Below are 19,819 nucleotides of genomic sequence, written 5' to 3' on the forward strand. Positions count from 1 at the left end.
GAACTGAAGTCTATCATTTCCTCTCTAGCCCTTAATACCATGAGACTAGCACAATAAATAGGTTCCTTGTTCTTCATTTGATAAACATTGAGATGTACTGAGACATGTCTTCTAGTAATTAACATAATCTAACAATATTAGGAATATGGAAAAATTAACAACATGAACTTTTAAAAAGCAAGTGAAGACTAAGTGCAACATTACTGGATGACAGTAATTTGTGTTTAGTCTTTACAGGCTCTTTGGGGCTCAGCATCAGACTCTTGGGGAGGCAATGGATTTTTCTCGGTATAAACAGCAATCTTCCAGGATGCAGGTGAGAAGCAGAAGGTCTCCACTTACGTAAGATCCTGCTATCTATGCATCACCTCCAAAAGTTTCTTTAGATCTTATTTCATATGCACATGTAGCCTTCCTTGTAATCAATTCTGAAATTCAGTGTAAATTTTAGAAAATGTTGACAAAACGTGTGAAATTATTTTTAATTATAAATTGCAATACAGTGAATATTCCTTATGCACAATGCTTTGGGGATAGAACTGATTCAGATTTTATTTTTTTCTTGAATTTTGGAATAGACTTCATGAGTTCAACACCTCTAATCTGAAAATCCAGTCATCCAAATATTCCAAATTCTAAAACTTTAGGAGCACTGCATTTAAAAAAAAAACTTGCAGATCTTGTGGGATGCTCAATCTGTTTTATGAAGCAGGGAAACCACTTATATGTTCTCCATGACCAAATAAGTATCTACTTCAGTAACTTGCATATTAAATGAAAACTTCTTGTAAAGCCTAGCTTTAGTAAGAATGATGTTATGCTGAAACTGTCTGAAGCAAGCACCAATGTAAAACTACACTTTGGCCAGCACAAACTTTCTGGTGAATGCTAATTTTCAGAATTAATGATATTACCAGAGTATTTGTTTGAAAATGAAAATAAAGAACTGTCAAAAGAAATTTACTTCTGAAATCATTCTGATTTTAAACAAAAGGAATAATGCTAGAGAGAAAAAGGGGATGCAAAATTGAACACCTCTGCTAGTATTTGAGTCAGCTGTTACTGTATCATTCCAAAAAGAAAACAACTGCATTTATTTTGACTTCTATTACAGAATTTCATTTTCCTCTCCAGTTTTGTAGCACAGCTGTTAATTACACACTTTTGTTTCTGGATATTGCTTTTAAAAACAAGACTATGTTTTCCAGTGAGTTATTCTTCATACGTGTACACACAAATAAGAAAAGTCACCTTTCCCGCTTCAGAATGTCTACTTTTATTCACAATGACTTTTTTCACAAAAATACTAATCTTTGAACTATAACAGAATTCTACATAAAAATAACTACAAAGCCTTGCAGTGTACTCTAGGTGGGAAGTGAAAATTTTGAAATTGGTGTAGAGCAAATAAAAAGGAAAAAATTATCAGTTTTATTTATAAAGAAAAGAAAAAAAATTAGATTTTCTAAAATCAGAAACTACCAAATTGTTTTCTAATAGAATAATGCTAAATAAAGTATAACCTAATGTCCCTCAACAGAAGACCTAGTCAGTCAAATAATAAAATAGTACACTGTGTGTTTCTGTCCTTTTTTTTAAAAGATGAAGTCCCTGTATTAATGTTATAAAATCTGGCAACAAGAAAAATATGGTGGAGAATGGTGAGTAAAAAACACTACTTCTAGCATAAAAAGGAATGAAATAAGAATTTATAGTCATATTTTCCTTTATATAGATAAAAATCCAGAAAAACCACATTAACAGTGATTTCCAAGCAGATGGGTTGGTCTCCCAACAGATGACTGACAAAGATGGGAGGATTTGTCTTTTTATACTCTGACTTTGATCCAACATTCAAACAAAAAGAATAAGAAATGTATTTTGAAAAACATAGGTGGCACTGTGTGGATCTACTAGTAGATAAGGATACCTATCAAAATCTATTTCCATTTGTGTGGTACCTTTCTTATTTAAGATACTGATAGTCTCTTAGGCTGCTTAATACCCTTTATTCAAATACAACTCTCTTTCTTTGTAAAAGTACATCCAATCTCATGTGTCTATTCCTATATTTATAATGAACAGCATCCATGTTTCAGGATGACCCACAGATTCAGTTACCCAGAGTATTTTCTAGATTTTAAGAACTTGAAGATTTACAACAAAATATAAATTTTACCAATTCAACTTACCCATTCTGCAACCTTGCTCTGTACTTTTACCTCAGGGTGATGAAGGCTGTTTTGAATCACTATCGATATTCTATACATAATTCCATCTGCCCATTGGAAACAAGATTAGTTCATTAATTATATTTGACAGTAATTTTAAACCATTTAAATATACAGTCATATCATTCCACAAAAATTATAAGAAATGCTTTCTACAGAGCACAGAAAATTTCTGAGCTACTTTTCATGTTAAGCTTACTGATCTGACTTAGAGATAGTTACAAACTAACTATTCCTACACAGAATGTATTATTCCTAAATTATCAACTACATGTTTCATCATACTCTATAAATTCTATAGGTAGTTGATCTCTACAATTTGCAAAATGATGATTTTAATGATAGTTTGATTTTTTATATGAAATTATACTTTTTGCACATTATAAAGATTGATAATGAGGTTGGGGGTATGAAAACTTAGTGAGATTATGGGCAGACATTAACTTGGGAAAGAATAGGCTCATGTACTGACTGCCCATAAACCCTCCTTCTCACTTTTTCTTCTCCTCCAATATGACATCTACTATACTACTGGATTTTACCTGATTTCTGACCAAATTTTTTTAAAAATGGCCATTAATAACAAAGTAGAAAGAAAAAAGAAAGAATATTGGCAGGAAGAATTTTAAGAGGACTAACTTACATAACAGGAAAACCTTATTGTTTAAAAGGCTCTGTTTCTTTCATTTTGGGGCAATCTTTAAAGTAGCCCTTTTTTCTTTTTTCTTTTTTGCATGAAAATCAAAACTCAATATTAATGGTTTGCTAAATCTATCTAGATGTGTTCTACAGGTTATTTTACTTAAAGTAACTAATCAGAAAAAAATACCCATTTGAAATATGATAGGTTGTAGAAAAAGAAAAACTTTTGATTTTCATTATTGTTAATCATATTTCTTCACCATTATGTTATCTTAAGTAAAAATGCCCAGAAAATAAAGAAATATAGAAATATATAATTAAAATAATGTTGCAGAATACATTTAATGAAATCACAAAGAGGCAGTAGAAAGTTACAAAAGTATGTCTATATGAACCCCTGAATCTAGCAAAATGTAAATTCCAGTCCCACTGCATAAGGAATGTTTTTCCTGTAAAGTAGTCAGTTTCATGTCTAAATAACAGAATTGCCACCCCCCCACATGTATAATTGTATAATGTATAAACGTATAAAACTGCTGCAAGCCCAAGACATGTGACTTTTTAGTTATGCAAACTAGTTTATTTCAACTTCTAAAACTTTTCAGATATTTTAATGATGTTTATTTATGTTTATTTTATACTCCTTCAAAAATATTCTGAACAAAAAGTATTCAGAGGCACACATTAAACAAATGATAATTCAGACCAAAAAACTATTTATCTTGCAGATTTTATAATGTCAAATCATGAACTTTCTGAATGTTTGAAAGGAAATTCAAATCATAGATTTTCTGAATAATTGAGAGGAAATTCAAATTACAGAAGCCAAGAGTTGATACAGTTTTCAGGAGGATATTCTGGGAATATACATGGGGGTTAGTAGACAATCTGAGAACCCACCACTAGATGGAGACCTAAAGCACACTTTTGTGATATAAGTATGAATTGTTTAATCTCTGGAAAAATACTGCAAAGTACTAAAATAAGTATTTTTAATTACTGGCATTTCTTGAAATTTTATGGCAATACCAAAATATCGAAGAATTTTTAAATGTTAAATATTTCCAATCCATTTTTTCCAGTTCATTATTTTTATGAGAGACATCCAATAGCAGACATCTACATATAGTAGTAGTAGTCTTAGTAGTTACATTGCTTACAGCAAGTAAAATGTTAGTATCCCAACTTAGCATCTCATGCTACTGATTCTACTGTGCTATGACTAATTTTCAAGTAGTCTCTTTTCAGAATCCTGGGAATTATATAGTTTCTAAACAATCAAAAACTACTCAGTGTAACATACTTGTTATTTATAATTTTTGAATAGTGGAGTAAGCAAGTAATCATGAAAATGCTTACAAGTGAATCACTAGAGCAAGATAAAATGACCACCGAAGAGCTGATGAGAAGGGTTTGGAAGTTAGGAAAACAACTGGTTGAAACACTGCCCCCAGAGGAATGCTATTAAGACAACTTGATGCAGCCCGTTCCAGGACCTAACAACTCCAGGAGTATCTCAATGTAAAAGATATTCATGAATCTTCATGCCTTCTAGAAACTTCAAAATATGTATGTATTTTCCTAAGAATGATATCCAGGCTAGATGAATTAATGATACATATTTCTTGAAAAATAAGTATTTAAGAATATATCTATTAAAAAAACTACTTATTTATTTTATTTGAAAGGCAAAGTTACAGAGAGAGAGGGAGAACAGAAAGAGATCTTACATCTGCTGGTTCACTGCCCAAATGACTGCAACAGCCAGAGCTGGCTAGATCTAAGTCAGGAGCCAGGAGTTTCTTCTGGTCACCCATGGGGTGCAGGGGCCCAAGCACTTGGGCCATTTTCTGCTGCTTTCCTAGGTGAATTAGCAGGGAGCTGGATCAGAAGTGAAGCAGCAGCGAATTGATCTGGCACCCATATGGAACGCCAGTGCTGCAGGCAGCAGCTTCACCTGCTACAGCACAGTGCCAGTCCCTATAACTATTTTCTTAAGCCATCACTCTTGTAGCACTGTAGAATTCAAAGTAGAACTCACTGTCGGCCATTGCGAATGCAGTTTCAAAGCAGTATTCCTTTCTGTAAGCATCTCTCCAATTCAGCCTTCCTTTTTTCAGATTAACATTCTTCTCAGAGTTTCTTGGATAATACAGAAATGACACTATTTTATCTAGTGTATATTCAATGGTCTGACATACAAGTGTGAAATGACAGGTTTGAAAATACATGTTTGAACAGACAAATGTAAATATATGAACCCAATGCTATTTTCTATTTGAGATTATTTGTTTGAACTGGTGACAATGTAATTATCTAATATTAGGTGATTGTCATCCTGCAGATCCTGCATGTCCCAATTCTTCAAAATATCTGGCATATAAAGCTACACAGATAGTTGGAATCTACCAATATCCTCTGAGATTATTATTTACTCCTCATGTAGGATCTCTGTCCTTAATGTGCTGTACATTGAGACTTAATGCTATAATGAGTACTCAAACAGTATATTTCTCTTTGTGTTTCTATGGGGGTGCAAACTGTTGAAATCTTTACTTAATGTATACTAAACTGATCTTCTGTAAAAAAAAAAAAAGAAGAAATTATCAATTCCCAACTTGACTCTCACTGGGATTAAACATGACAATAGGTCTGATCTGATTTCATCATCATTTAAAAAATCATCTATTATTTTTACTTTATGTTTGTGTGGGAGCAAACTGTTGAAATCTTTACTTAATATATGCTAAACTGATCTTCTGTATATAAAGATAATCGAAAATGAATCCTCATGTGAATGGGAGAGGGAGTGGGAAAGGGGAGGGATGCGGGTGGGAGAGACGATATGGGGGGGAAGCCATTGTAATCCATAAGCCGTACTTTGGAAATTTATTTTCATTAAATAAAAGTTTAAAAAATGTAAAAAAAAAAGAAAATTAAAAAAAAAGAAAAAAAAAGATTTCATATGACAGCCAAAATAAATGGTTTGTTATCACTTCCCTTCACTAAAAAAAAAAAAAAAAAGCTAGCCATATGTGATAAAGTGGAGACAGCATTACAATTTATACTTGCATAAGCCAGATTTCAGAACAATAAGGACTAATGGAGTCAATGCCTTATTTGAGTTGCTCATGCCAACCTGATATAAGTTTATTATTCATTAGGTTTAGGGTAATGTTTCTAATGATTTGGAATCAAAATAATCATTGGTCCAAGAGCTTTTCTTGGGAATTTAATGGATAAGGCACAAAGGTTCATTATTTGTGAGAATGTTCAGGAATGTTCTCCTGAAATATTTGTTTGTGAAAAGTAGCTTGAAAGATATTTTTAGTATATAATCTAAGGTCTCAGATAGAAGTCCTACTGAAAATAACAAAAAGCACTTTACATAGAAAAACAGTAACATTTCACAAAAGCTAGGAAGACAAATTTTATTGACATATTAAGAAAATAGATTATCAAGCAATCTAAATTCCTCTCCTTTCGTTGTACTGGCATATTATTATTGATGAGCTCAGTAAATCTCTGCCAGCCCAGAGTTAAAAGGACTGGGTAAGGCAGATAACAGATGTGACAATTGTGCCTATCTTTGTTACAGTGAGTGAACAAAGTAAATACATATCAGATCATAACCCTGAGACTGTTTACAGTATCAGTTTCCCAAAGAATAAGAATTGTACATGGTATACATGAATAGTTTTAGATAATCTAGGACATGACATTAATTTGCATTTATTCCCCAAGTGAAAAAATAATTCTAAATTGCTTCAAATTTGATTACACCCAAGAAAAAAAATTCAGCTACTCTGCTTCTGGTCCAGCTTCCTGTCAATGTGTATCATGGCGGCAGCAGGTGGTGGCTCAAATACTTGGGTCCTTGCACGTGCGTGGGAGACCGAGACTAAGGTTTTAGCTCCCGACTGCAGTCTGCTCTAGCCCTGGCTGCTGCAGGCATTTGGGGAATAGACCAGAGGACAGAAGACCTCTCTCTCTCTTTCCTTCCTCTTTCCCTTTATTGCTCCCATCGCATCACCCTCCCTCTCTTTCTTTCTCCATTGTTCTCTCTCTTTCCTCTCACTCCTTCTGCATTTCAAATAAAATTAAAATAAAAGAAGTTCTTTTTAAGAAAAGATGTAAGGAAATATGAGAAGCCAGCAGGTATTATTATAAAATGCTGTTTACCTTATATTTATTTTCACTTTCATTTATATATTTAATGAGCAGTTATGCTTCTATTTTACAATAGCACATTAATTTCATAATGTAAATACAAAAATTTAAGTTAAAAAGTGAGTCAATTTAGTAAAAAATCTTAAATAGTATGGGTGATTCAGGAATATGGTAAAACAGAAAATTGAGTACACAATTTTGAGAATATTTCTACCATGTGATAAGTTTTTGATATTTATAAATACTCAGATTATTCTCTGAGCAAGAGTCATCTGAATCATATTTTTTCATTAATGTGGTTAAGATACACCATTTTAACTATCTAACATTTGCTTGCTTTGTTGAAACTCCACTGAAGGTTGTGATGCAGACAGAGATGGACTGAACAAGGCTTTCTTCAGGAATGTCAAAAATGACATGATTGAGTGAATGCAGTTCCACTCCACCAAGTCTCAGGCTCTGAAGCCTCCTCTAAATGTTCTTGAGCGGTAGAGGATGTGCCAGTTTTGAGGGAGAATGCTACAGAGGCTCTTTGTATGTGCATACAAAGAACGAAATACTTAGTTAGAATTATAATATTCCCATCTGTTGGCTGGAGTCCATGTGAAATATGCACTGGAAACTTCAGCTGCTCTTGCTTTCTTGGGGGTTGCTGGAATTTCTGCTCCATCATAAATCTCCTTGGTGTAACTACCAGAATAATCATAAACACTTTACTGAATCGATGTCTTTATAATCCTAATGAAATTTATATCTGTGTTTTATGTAAAATATTCCATACTTCCAAGTTAAATGTTCTTACAGAGGAAGTTGATGTAACCCCCAAAGCCAAAGAAAAAATGAGTTATGTGGGTTTCTTTTTTCTGGGTTTGGGACCTCTGGTGATATATTACAGATGTCTTGGCCTCACAAGCTAAATGATTGGGGTTTACAAAATTCCTTTGTTTCTAATATCTCATATTTGAGAATATTACTGTATTTGAGGCCACAGAATGGTCACCTGATTGGAATTTCTCTTTATTAGAACTGAAATCACAGAGGGCCGGTGCTATGGTGTAGCGGGTAAAGCCGCTGCCTGCAGTGCCAGCATCCCAGATAGGCACCGGTTCGAGTCCTGGCTGCTCCCCTTCTGATCCAGCTCTCTGCTATGGCCGGGGAAAGCACTAGAAGATAGGCTAAGTCCTTGGGCCCCTGCACCTGAGTGGGAGACCTGGAGAAGGCTCCTGGCTTTGGATCGGCAGCCAATTGGGGAGTGAACCAGAGGATGGAAAACCTACCTCTCTCTCTCTCTCTCTGTGTGTCTTTCTCTCTCTCTCTCTCTCTCTGCCTCTCCTTTTCTCTCTGTGTAACTCTGACTTTCAAATAAATAAATAAATAAATATTTAAAAAAAAGAACTGAAATCACTAAGACTGAATTACATGGTCCCTAAGTATATTAAGCTAAACAGTAACTCAATTTAGCTGGGTTTTCCTCCATTATTTTCTTTCTGCCATATTTGCAAATTACAAAGAAAATAAATAGAAAAGGATATATGAACAAAAAAGCAAGAAGTATTTGAAGTTACTTGAATTTATGTCATTCAAAATTTTTAGGACTTTCTTGACATCTAATCATATTCTAACTTTATTCAAAACAAAAATAGCAAAATATTTAACATAAAAATCTATTTAAATGTCACAAATGTGTGAATATAAAGCTGATTTCAGTGATCAAATTACTAAAATTTCTTAGCTTTTTGAAATTATAAGTTCCATTCAAAACTAGTTCCCTGAATAATCTGAGAAAGTATAATGGGAATAATAGGGCTTTTTTTCAGCTTGGAAGTCCACTATTGTGAAGATTAATTTCTTATATTAAATGTATTTGTTTTACAACTTCCTTTGAAAGAAACTTTATCTAAAAGTACACAAGAGGAGTCCTGGAAATCTACCCATTCCACTGATCCTCAGTATGGGAAACCCTAGATCAAGTGATTACTACTACTGCAAAGCTACAGATGTATCAACCTTCTCCAATAACAAAAACATTGTTGGAATAATATACATTTCCATCCTCAGAATATAATATTTTATTGGGTCAGACACACCACAAATATAAAAGGTAATTATTTCTTACCATTCTTTTGTTTATCGATTCTATTAGTAACAGGCATGTTAGTGGTGACAATGGGTGATGTAGTACTAGGAGAGCTTACAGTAGCTGGTAATAAAGATGAGAAAGATGTAATTTTGCAAGGAGCACAGGAAAGTTAATATGGATGAGCAATCTATATTTAATGCATGAAAATATATAGAGGAGGAATAAAAACCATTTTTTGCCACTAAATACAACAGACCCCAAGGTTATAATGCATAAAATCAAAGCAATGTCTTCTATGGCACATTAAGAATCAGTTCACATGACCTCTGGTGCCACGTGCCATTTTGCACAAGGATCTGGAACTTGCATAATGAGATTAAAGAAATGACACTTAGATTGTAGACCCAGGTCTGCCATTATGAGGTTGGCAGTTACACAGAAGTTACTAAATCTTTCTAGACCTGTTTCCTGAATTTGTAAATGGAAAACATTTTAGAGGGTAGTCTTTATATACTTATAGCATGCAAGTTACCAAAATTAAGTCAGTCTGCTTGATATCGTGACATTAGAGAAATAAAATTTCTTACCAAGAAGTATGTTTCCTTGTGAAGATAAAGTACACAAAATGAAAGAGAATGAAATATATAGACTAGATCAATCAATTAATGATTCTAATAACTTTACTAAACATTGATGGACAAAGAATACTTCCCAAGGGCAAGCCTTACAGGGGAGACATTTTCAAAGCCTATGCTATAGTCATGCCTCTGACACTATCAAAATCCTAAAAAGATTAAACCATTAGGCAGTGCGTCAACTATGGAAAAGCAAAGAAATAAAATAAGCTACATACATAATTTTACTATAGCTTATCAGATGATACATTTGTATTCAATGTGCATCCAAATGTACAATGTCCACATATATGTATTAAATATTAATTAAAAATTATCTAAATTTAAAACATTTAAGTGAGTATGCAGAGAATTGCCTTCTAAAGGCCCTTAATAAAACACTGTATTTCTTGAATCAAAATTGTACATTTGTAATTAAAATAATTTTCTACTCCAAAGTATACAATATTTAAGAATAGGAATGGGGGCCAGTGCCACGGCTCACTAGGCTAATCCTCCACTTTGTGATGCCGGCACACCGGGTTCTAGTCCCGGTTGGGACGCCGGAGTTCTGTCCCGGTTGCCCCTCTTCCAGGCCAGCTCTCTGCTGTGGCCAGGGAGTGCAGTGGAGGATGGCCCAAGTGCTTGGGCCCTGCACCCCATGGGAGACCAGGATAGGTACCTGGCTCCTGCCTTTGGATCAGCGCGGTGCGCCAGCCGCAGCGCGCTGGCCGCAGTGGCCATTGGAGGGTGAACCAACGGCAAAGGAATACCTTTCTCTCTGTCTCTCTCTCTTACTGTCCACTCTGCCTGTCAAAAAAAAAAAAAAAATTTTAAAAAAAAAAGAATAGGAATGGGGCCGGTGCCATGGTGCACTAGGTTAATCCTCCACCTGTGGCGCCAGCATCCCATATGGGCGCCGGTTCTAGTCCCGGTTGCTCCTCTTCCAGTCCAGCTCTCTGCTGTGGCCTGGGAAAGCAGTGGAGGATGGCCCAAGTGTTTGGGCCCCTGCCCCCATGTGGGAGACCGGAAAGAAGCTCCGGGCTTCTGGCTTCGGACTGGCTTAGCTCCAGCCATTGCAGCCACTTGGGAAGTGAAACAACGGAAGGAAGACCTCTCTCTCTCTGTCTCTCCTTCTCACTCTCTGTAACTTTACCTCTTAAATAAATAAGTAAAATCTTTAAAAAAAAACAATAGGAATTCTTTTTGAAGAGTTTTTTATTATGAACAACCAGTTATATTCATCTTCATGAAAAATACATCATGAAAATGGCTTTTGGTCATTTAGCTTAGAAGAGAAAAAAATAGAAAAGGCTGGGGCTCTTGTTCTTTGAATCAAAGAATCAGTACCATAGACACCTCAGACTAAATGAAAAAACAGGAGCCGGCATTGTGGCAAAGCAGATTAGGCCCCTGCCTTTGGCACCAGCTTCCCATATGGGTTCAGGTTAGAGTCCCAGCTACCCCACTTCCAATCCAGCTCCCTGCTATGCACCTGCAAAAGCAGTGGAGGATGGCCCAAGTACTTGGGTCCCTGAAACCATGTAGGAGACAAGGAGGGAGCTTCTAGCTCCTGGCTTCAGATCTGTCCAGCTTTAGCCATTGAGGCCACTGGGGAGTGAACCAGAGGATAGAAGATCTATCTCTCTGTCTTCCCCTCTTTAATTCTGTCATTCAAGTAAAGAAATAAATCATTAAAAAATGAAAAAAGAAAACTAAAATTTTAAACCTGCCTATCTTGATCTAAATAAAATTAAGATTTTCTGTTTGTTTAATATAACTTTTAAAACTGTGCTGAGTTCACGGAAAGAAACTACTTAAAGACCTACTTTTTAGAGTATCGATTGATAATATCAAAGACACAACATCTCCAAAGGAAAACTGTAGATAATAATGAGCTATACTCCCTTCCCCTGTCTGTCCTATCCCCAACACTAGAATCACAGAAGAGATCTAATGTTCCTGCTCATTTATTCTCACTTCTCATCCTGTCACCCATGCACTATGATCCCTTTAACATGAGATCCAGTTTCTACATAAGGTATGGCCATGATTCTTAATGTGGTACATAGAATGTATTACTTCATATTTTACAGAGGAAAAATGAGTGAAAAAGGGTCATGAGTAATTAGGAGGGGCACAATAAAATTAAAGCAAAATATATTATTATTTTAAAACTCACTTTATGTATTACTTAGCATGCAAGTATCTAAAATACAATACATAATGGGAATATTGACACAGTATACTCATGAGCATCATAATAATTAACACTTACATTAACATTCACTTAGTGAAAGCATTTTTATCTTATGATTTAAGTTATACTTTACATCATAAATTGCCTCATGGGCTTAACTAAATATTCAATTTAATTTCTTTCCTTGTTTTATAGACATAAGTATTTCTTTATAATATTATATTATTATATTTATCCTGGGCCTTTGCAATATTCTTGAGAAATGAGGAAAAATTAAACCAACCCTGTTTAATCATATAACAAATTAACATTTTTAAAAAGCTTAGTGCTTTATGGTATAACATAATTAACATTTTTAAAAAACTTAGTGCTTTATATAACATAATTAACATTTTTTTAAAACTTAGTGCTTTATATAACATAATTAACATTTTTAAAAACTTAGTGTTTTATGGAAATGTGCTTATCCAGTGTGTGAATGCATTCTTTCTCTACACTGTATGTACTGTACACCCACACAACTAAAACACATCCAGAAATTCTTCTGTTTTGCTGGTTTCTGGACTTCCTAGTGAAAATTCAGATAAAAATCAAAGCAATGACAACTACATTATTCAAGGAAGAAGTATGAATCAAGACAACTCCAGAAGAGGATGTTGGCTGGCTCCCTACCTTGACAAAGGGTCCCCAGATCTGCACAGTTGGCTAGTTCTGCGGCTGGGAGCGGGATCAGGTAGGAACCTTGATTAACATAAAGAGAATATATAAGTTTGTCTTAATTAATTTAATTCATTGATATTATCCTGAAAAAATAAATGAAGAACCATATGGTTGGTATAATATGAACAGCCCAAGAAGACTCCATCAAGAATACTCCAATGGGAATAAATTCTTTTAAGGTTACTGTGTTTCAATTTTCTCAAGCACAGAATCAAGTTAGTAAAATTGCCTTCAAAATCTTTACATGAATTATCAGCAATCCACACATAAAATTAGAAGTGCTATTCTCCTCCAAATTTTATAAAAAGTTCAAGGCCTTTTGTACAATATATTATAATGCTCTGGTGGAAATTCATAGAGATATAATATCAACAACAAGGAGAAGTTTCAGAAGTGAACTTGGATATTATGAGTCACTCACAAAATGCATATTTTTGGTCCACAAATGCTAGCACATGCTATTTGCAATTCTGGAAACATGGTTCTGTGACTTCAAGTTAGGCTCTGTCTTTTTATTTAAAGCTTTTACTGACTCATACTTAGCAGGAAACAAGTTTTGAGCTGATTTTCTAGTAGAAGTAGGGGATTTTCTCCATCTCAATAAATCTTCCTTTGGCAGTTAACAGTTTTGCCAGTACGTTGAGCCTGGGGAAGATAGGCTATGTTTATTATGAAAAAAGCATAATTCACCATGAATAAAGATATAAGAATAAATGCAATTATATATAAGATACACATTTATGAGAGATCTTCAAAATGTTCATGAAAAATGTATGTTATGAAAGACTACGCATGAATTTCAAAAATTTTTGGCACCAAACTGAACATCTTTTAGTTCTATTTTCTATGAACTTGTTGAAGTATTCTCTTGTATGTGTGTACTACAAAAACAAACTTACAAGTATAAATATATATATACAAAATGATACATACTGTATCCCTAATTTTATTATTTTTAAGCTACTGATTTCATTCTAATGTTTGAACATCTTCCAAACTTTCCCATGGGAATAACATGATGGGAAGGCAAGGCCAGCATATGAGCTAACCGAAGATGCCTACTTAGGTAAACGGTGTGCATAAGCAGAAAATATCTCAGTTTAACAGCATGCCTCAGGCACCAGGAAGGAATCACATATGGTAACTCAGAAAGACCTAACCCCACAGGCAAGTCTGTGAGATGACATTAACTCATCACAGACCTTTATAGACTCATGTAGCAAACATTTACTCATTATCTACAACATGTGAAGCAAGAAACCAGAACAATGCCTTAAGCAACGTCATGTCTCTAAACCAGACATGGATGGGAAATGGCCTCACAGTTCTGAATGCAATAGGAGAAGAGCTCTGAAGTGGTAGTGGTCCAAAGTGGGACATAATGGTAGTCTGGTCAGAAGAGCAAATAGGAAACCCATTCAAAACAAGGAGACCCATGAGGCATGTGAGGTCAGAAGGATTTCGGGTAAGAGAGTAGAGATTGGTATTACCAGCAAGTAATTTCTACAACATGCCATACCAAGTTCTGAAAAGGTCTTGGACTTGGGATTGCTTGGTAGGGTAACTGTAAGCAGTCAGTGCAGATGATCAGATATAAAAGTAATCAGTAGCTGGTGGAGGGCTTGGTAGAATATGCACACCATGAGAGCTGGGATCTTGTGTCTTTCTTCCAATGGTGAATTCTATACACAGTAAGTAGGTGCTCCAGCTTTACTGAAGAAATTACTCAACGTATTATGAATGACAGCTAAAACTGTGAACTCTTAAAGGCCATGGGAAAAGATGAAGGAGAACAAGGGTAGAAACTTAGATTTAGATTGAAAGCATTCTTTTTGAGGTTATAGAGCCAAAAAGGAGGAGATACAAGAAGCAGGAACAATACTAGTAAGTCAGGCTTTATATCATGAGTATAAGGAGGCCAGACATAAAGAGATGGATGTAAGAAATATGGAGGCACTGGCATTGCAGTGCAGCAGGTAAAAAGTCACTGCCAGGATGTCAAAATCTCATATGGGTGTTAGTTCATGTCCTTACTACTCCACTGCTGATCTAGCTCTCTGATCATGACCCAGTAAAAGCAGAAGATGGCCCAAGTGTTTGGGCTCCTGCCACCACATGGGAGACAAAATGAAGCTCATGGCTCCTGGCTTCAGCCTGGCCATTGCAACCATCTACGAACTGAACCAATGGATGTAAGCTCGCTCTTGCTCTCTCATTCTCTTCCACTTGCTCTCCCTCCTCCCTCCCTCCCTCTTCCCTCATTTCTGTAACTCTATCACATAAATAAATCTTTTTAAAAAAGAAATTTAATTATGGAGTATGTGGTTTAATGACTAATAGAAAACAGGAAAAGAAAGGGAAGAACTCAGATTCTACCGGTTTCCAACTTAAGAAATTGGTACATAATGATCACATAAAAGGAGACAGAAAATGCCAGGAGAAGAACAAACTTTGGAAGAGTGGGATAAATAGTCCAGTAATGGAAACAGACCACTATATATAAGTGGGAAGTTGTGTGTTTTTGTAAGAGGTTTTGCCAGGACATACTCAATGGAAGATATGGATGTGAAGAGAATCAGCAGACACAGACTGTTAGTTTGAGTAGAAAATAGGAGGGAACCATAAATATTCTGATATTTAATTATCTATCAAGTATAAGTAAAAGAGCTACAGACTCCCTATACAGCAGATGCTTTCCCAGAATTTAAGTAAAGAAAAGTTCATGGAGGTTGTAGCCATGTCATGTACACCAGAAGCATAAAGAATGATAAAGACTATGAATGCCTTCAACTTTGTATTGGAATTGTGGTAGTGTCGCCAAAGAAATTCGTTTCAGCAGCGTGGGAACAATGAAATCCAAACTACCCAAGTTTGAGTATTGAATGCAAGAAGAGGAAGCTTGGCTGTGAAAGAAAGCAGAGATAGGGAAGGGGAGTTTGAAAGACTGAAAACTTAAGTAAGTGTATTATGGATAAAAAGCACTGGAGAAGGCAGAAGCTGAGACGGAACTGAGGGAGACTTTTATCATGAATGCTCTCTGCCCATTATCACTTCCATGACAGTGACTGCTCATTATTAAAAGATCCGGATTTCTGAAAACTACAAAGTCTTCAAAACTCAACATGACTGATGTAATCTCAGTATAACACACAACAGAGGAGACCCCTGGATGGAGTTCCTGCAGTTCTCAAATTACACACAATGTTGGCAGTCAAAGGTTCCTTAAGCCATTTCTGGCACTGATACAGTATCTCTAGAAGACAAAGAGAGATAAGAGGAGAGTGTTGTGGGAAAGAAGTTTTAAGGCTAACTGCATTTTCACTACAGTGTGTTAAAGAGGTTTAGAGATGGGAAAAAGGAAAGTAAATCTGAAGAACTATGATTTAGAGTAAGGTTTTTAACAATATCCTTAACTATTTCATCAGTTCCAATGTGCAGAAACAAGGATGAACTTCAAATCGTGGCATCCTGTCATGGGAAATTATAATACTTGCTTCTCAATATTTTAAGTAGCTGTTCTTTTGGGATAATTTCTTGTTTCAGCAAATTAACATTGTTCTAAAAGTATTTAATACACACTATTTTATGATGACCCAATATAACAACAGAATTTATACTTGAATATTGTTTTGGTAAAAGTGGTATAAATATAAGTGGCAAATTTAGTTTAATTAGAAGGAAATTAAACTGGGTAATGAAATCTTATTTTAAAAATATACAAAATTTCAGAAACAAATACATGAAATATAAAAAGTATATACAGACTTTTTTATGAATATCCAGTTCTATTTCTGGCATATAAAGCCTATCACATGATCAATTTTCCTAGTCTGACAGATTTGCCACCAGCTGAGTATTAAGAAAGAATAAACATTCTTTCTACTGGACAGTGATTAACCTGTCATCTACAAATTGTTCTTAGAATGTGATCTGTGTATATTCACTGATTTATGAGGCTACCATGAAGGTATTGAAAGGTGTTTACTCAATATTAAGGGTAAATTTAGGTCTAATTTTTCTAAAAATAAAAGGAATTCACTGAAAATAGGCAGTTGATGAAAAGCTATAAAACTGTTAATCTTTTCCCCATTTATTGTGATTATTCTAAAATCATGCTACTGAGAGGTGTCAATAAATATTTACAAACACTGTACTAAAAAAGGGCTGATATATAGTCAGCAAATCATCTTTTACTTTATATAGTGAAAATTCGAATAATAGTGCAGTAAATCCTCAGACTAAGATGCAAAGTGAAAAAAATAATATTTTTCAGTCTGCTCTTAGTTGTTACTCATAAATAAATATATTTAACAGAAAATTATTTTAGAAGTCATCTATGCTCATAAAATGTTGAGCAACCTCAAAGAATAAAGTCCTTTGTAAACAGAGAGTGATTTTATCTCAAAAATGGGTGGGAGGGACGTTATGGAGGGGAAGCCATTGTAATCCATAAGCTGTACTTTGGAAATTTATATTCATTAAATAAAAGTTTAAAAAAAAAGAAAACTGAAAAAAAATGGGTTGGTAATCTAAAAATGCTGAAATCAATAATTCATTTGGGATAGAAGGAAGGGGATAATAATGACTGAAAGTTTTACAGTATAAAGGACAGAAATATAGTAATTAAAAATGAAAGAGTATGAATCCAAGATTTGGTGAGTCTTAAATACTAGGTGTAAAATTTTTGGAAATGAAAACCGAAGTTGGCACAAGTCCACATATTTCTAGAAAAGATCATCAACAAAGTTAAATACTTAGTATTTGCATTTTTTCTCCATAGCCATAGTGACTAAAAGATGGAAGTGTTTAATACGTGCTTGTTAAATAGATGTAACTTAATTGAACCTGGACTATTCATTGAGTTATACTGTGCCACTCCTCAGGAAAGAGCAGTAATCAGTAAAATAAATAAAACTGGTAGAGAAGGCACTGTCTGTTCTTTATGAAAATTGATGGATGTTAGCCAGTATCTAAACTTAAATCATAACACAAGCAAATACTTGTACCTACAATTAAAGAGTCCACTAAGGAAATTATCTATCCACGGAACTCATAAAACTGAAAATATTTAATAAAATTGTCCTAAGAAAAATAAAGATGTTATAAACGGAAAAGGAACTACTGCTAAATAACGCATTTCTCTCTGGAAGGGACTGACAAGATTAAGCATGATTTTTAAAAACTGCTGAAAAATTCTTATTCTGCAAATATGCTTAGAACAATGTAGGGGAAATTAAAAAGTACAATTCTGAAATTTTGAAATGTACACTTATATTAATTTTATTAAGGCTTGGATATTTAATATGTGAAACAGATGACAATATGTTTTAATGTTAATTGAAGTAAATTCTGTTCTACCATTTAACTTTCACATTAAAATTGATTTAGCAGTATATCTTTGGAAAATCCATTCATTTTCTATCACAAGTTTATCCTGGAATATTTAACAGACAATGTCAGTCCAATGGAATGTTAGGAATGAATTCTGTTTTCACATTGGTTACTGTACTGGTCCTTAGTTTGTTGGAAATTACAATAACCATAAACAGCAAGACACAGTGTTTTCTGGGAAAAAAAGAAAGGTGAAAATGTCAATAGAGCACACTTATTGCAGTTTTGCTTTGTTAATAAGCCTAGATATAATCTCTGTTACAGGTATTTCCTGTCAGTTAATAAGTGACTTCAGTTCTTAACTCAAAGCTGATGATTAAGCGGCAGGAAATTTCCTCCGCCATCATTACTCCTGAAACACGGGCCAGGGCATCGCAGCTTGCGGAATGAGGGCTTGTGGCATCATCTTGGAATGTCAGGAAGACAGCTATAAAAGTTAAAGAAAAGCAAATATTTTGACCCTGTAAGCTTGTGTTACTCCTTCAATGAAGTCATTTTGAAAACTTATAAATGACTAAGGCAGATGAACATGCATTTGATATGTTCTGGTAATATTAGGGTTGTGAAAGAATTCTCAAAGGCAATGCTTAAGAAAATAGGAGGACTGCATGATCTCACTTATATGTGGCACTTACATGCAGACAAGAGCTCTCTTTTGTGTCTCTAAGTCTCTCAAATAAGTAAATGATACATATGAATATTAGGTAATCAATACGTTAGTTGGCTTGAATTAGCTTTTGAACAATATACACATACAAAAGGTCTTCAAAAAGTTCATGGAGGGTCAGGCATTTAGTTTAGTGATTAAGATGCCAGTTAAGGGACCAGCATAGTGGTGTAGTGGGTAAAGCTGATGCTTGCAATGCCAGCTTCCCATATGGGTGCCAATTCATGTCCTGGCTGCTCCATTTGGATTCCAGCTTCATGCTGATGCACCTGGGAAAAACAATGGAAGATGGCCCAAGTATCTGGACTCCTGTCACCCATGTGGGAGATCTGAATAGAACTCTTGGTGCCTGGCTTTGGGTTGGCACAACCCTGGCTGTGTGGTCATCTTGGGAGATTCTATCCTCTCTCTCCTCTCCTCCTCTTCTTTTCTCTCTCTCTCTCTCTCTCTCTCTCTCTCTCTTCCCCACCCACCTCCCACTGTCTTTAATTCTCACTTTAAAAGTAAATAAATGAATAAATAATTTTCTTTGAAAAAAGATATTAGTTAAGACACCGGCTTCCCACTTAAGAGTGCCTAGGTTGACTTCTGGCTCTGGCTCCAGCTAATGCAGACCCCAGGAGAGAACAGTGATGGTTCAAATGATTGAGTTCCTGCTACTGATGTGGGAGAACTGGAGTAAGTTCCTGGCTTCCAGCTTTAGCTTTGGCCCAGACCTAGGTGTTGCAGTCATTTTGGGAGTGAGCCAGTAGATGGGAACACTAACTGCCTGTCTCTCTGCTTCTCAACTAAATAAATGAATTTTTAAAAAAGTTCACAGGAATGTGTATCATGAAAAAACTATGCATAAATTTTTAAACATTTTTGCACCAAAATGAAGTTATCTTTTAATTCAATTTTCCATAAAGTTTTTGAAGTACTCTTGTGTATCAAAATATCATGTTTTATAACAAAGAAATAAATTTTTTATTTATCAATTATAAATTCTTAGAATAAATAATGTTTTTCAAAAGAAAATATGAGGATATGCTGACATAAATGATAGATAAGACAGGTGTTAGCTCACCAACTGCCTTAGCCACTCATTTTTTCTTTTAAAGATTT

General features: G+C 34.8%; 1 protein-coding gene across 1 annotated transcript in view; it reads right to left on the reverse strand.

Annotated features, from left to right (window-relative positions):
• Window positions 1-19,819, reverse strand: part of ADGRG6 (adhesion G protein-coupled receptor G6) — a gene marked incomplete in the record, with an annotated part of 148,972 nt that overhangs the window by 50,191 nt on the left and 78,962 nt on the right. Inside the window, 3 exon segments of the mRNA XM_070073491.1 lie at window positions 2,193-2,278; window positions 9,160-9,243; window positions 12,610-12,678. Of these exon segments, the coding sequence (XP_069929592.1) occupies window positions 2,193-2,278; window positions 9,160-9,243; window positions 12,610-12,678 (239 nt within the window).

Source organism: Oryctolagus cuniculus, chromosome 5 (genome assembly GCF_964237555.1).
Source record: "Oryctolagus cuniculus chromosome 5, mOryCun1.1, whole genome shotgun sequence".
Taxonomy (NCBI): domain Eukaryota; kingdom Metazoa; phylum Chordata; class Mammalia; order Lagomorpha; family Leporidae; genus Oryctolagus; species Oryctolagus cuniculus.